At 61.1% G+C, this 1690-nt stretch overlaps 1 protein-coding gene across 1 annotated transcript; it reads right to left on the bottom strand.

Moving 5' to 3' along the window:
• Nucleotides 1-353: 353 nt before the first annotated feature.
• Mc3r (melanocortin 3 receptor) lies at nt 354-1322 on the bottom strand. The gene has a single exon (XM_069990135.1). The coding sequence runs from the start codon at nt 1320-1322 to the stop codon at nt 354-356; it is 969 nt and encodes a 322-aa protein (XP_069846236.1).
• Nucleotides 1323-1690: the final 368 nt, after the last annotated feature.

Here is a 1690-nt window from a genome sequence, read left to right as displayed (position 1 = left end):
GGAGTCAGTGCAGAGCTCTCCTGGCTTCTGACAGCTGGAGGTGGGAGCTGTTAGCTGTCTTTTGGTGGGGGGAGAGCTCTGAGCCCTCTACAGGTTTGTGAGAACTCCCCCCCCCGCCCCCCTGTCTGATTGGCTGGAAACACAAAAGGTATGAAGCAATGAACAGGCAGGCATACAAACCCTGGGTGCATGGGAATGAATGAATGAATGAATGAATGAACAGAGTCCTCCTCCCTTCATCCTGGAGGGATTCCTCCACCTCAAGGCTGTGAACACACGGTTCAGTCACCTCTCTGGGCATCTGGGCTAGGCTGGGGAGGGAGGACGGGGGGCCGCCGGGGTCCCCTCCCCCCCTAGCCCAGGCTCACGCCGCCGCAGCCGCACAGCAGCTCCCGGAAGGTGTTACGCAGCTCGGGGCTCCGGAAGGCGTAGATGAGGGGGTCGATGACCGAGTTGCACATGATGAGCACCAGGTAGGTGTTGAAGTGGGCGGCGTAGCAGACGCAGTGCGGGTTGGTGGGGCAGGTGATGATGAGGATGAGGTGCAGGAAGAAGGGGGTCCAGCAGAAGACGAAGACGCCCAGCAGGATGGTGATGGTGACGGCGCCCTTCAGGCAGGAGTGCCGGGGCGGGGCGCCGTCGGCCGGGGGCAGGGCCGCGATGCGTTGCACGTGCAGCCGGGCGAAGAGGAACATGTGCACGTACAGCGTGCCCATGAGGAGCAGCATGGCGAAGAACATGGTGACCAGACACACGATGACCGTCTTGCTGTCCGAGTAGACGATGAACACCACGCCGCAGACGCCGCAGCCGGCCCAGATGGCGGCGATCAAGGCCAGGGCCTTCCTCACCGTCATGATGCTGTGGTAGCGGAGGGCGTAGAAGATGGTGACGTACCTGTCCACGGCGATGGCCAGCAGGTTGCAGATGGAGGCCACCAGGGAGATGCAGATCATGGAGTCGAAGACGTTGTCCATGTGCTGGATGAACTGGTCCTCCAGGGTGAGGTAGGCGCCGTTGACCACGGCGATCATGATGGTCTCCAGCGCGTTGGACACGCTCACCAGCATGTCGGCCACCGCCAGGCTGCAGAGGAAGAAGTACATGGGCGAGTGCAGGTTTCCGTTCCGCACCACCGCCAGGACCACCAGGATGTTCTCCAGAAGGCTGACGATGCCCAGAGCCAGGAAGACCTCGGGCTTGATGAAGACCTGCTGGCAGAACCGGCCGCTGCTCTGGTTGCTGAAGGCGGGGGCTGCCGGGGGCTGTGAGCTGTTGGGCAGTGTGGGGTGGGCAGAGGACGGGTGGCAGGAGGCGTTCATGGCTCACTGCGGGGTGGGCGTGGGCTGGGGGAGGCCCTAGGGGTCCTGGGGAACGAGGGCTGCTCGCCAGAAAAGCAATAAAGACACAGTCCCCCTCCAGATGCCTTTTGTGGATGCTTGTTCAGGCTAGGCTTAGCTTTTGGTCTCCCCTAGAAAAAGGGGCAAGAGAGAGAGAGGGAGGAAAAGGAGGGGGAGAGGGAGAGAGAGAGGGAGAGAGAGAGACAGACAGACACAGAGAGAGAGACAGAGAGACAGAGACAGAGAGAGACAGAGAGACAGAGACAGAGAGAGCAGACAGAGACAGAGACAGAGACAGACAGACAGAGACAGACAGGCAGAGATAGAAACAGAGGCAGCCAGAGAGGCAG

This window comes from Dipodomys merriami, unplaced genomic scaffold, assembly GCF_024711535.1.
Source record: "Dipodomys merriami isolate MVZ:Mamm:240054 unplaced genomic scaffold, mDipMer1.0.p SCAF_39, whole genome shotgun sequence".
NCBI classification, from domain to species: domain Eukaryota; kingdom Metazoa; phylum Chordata; class Mammalia; order Rodentia; family Heteromyidae; genus Dipodomys; species Dipodomys merriami.
This window is presented reverse-complemented; position numbering and strand designations above follow the sequence as displayed.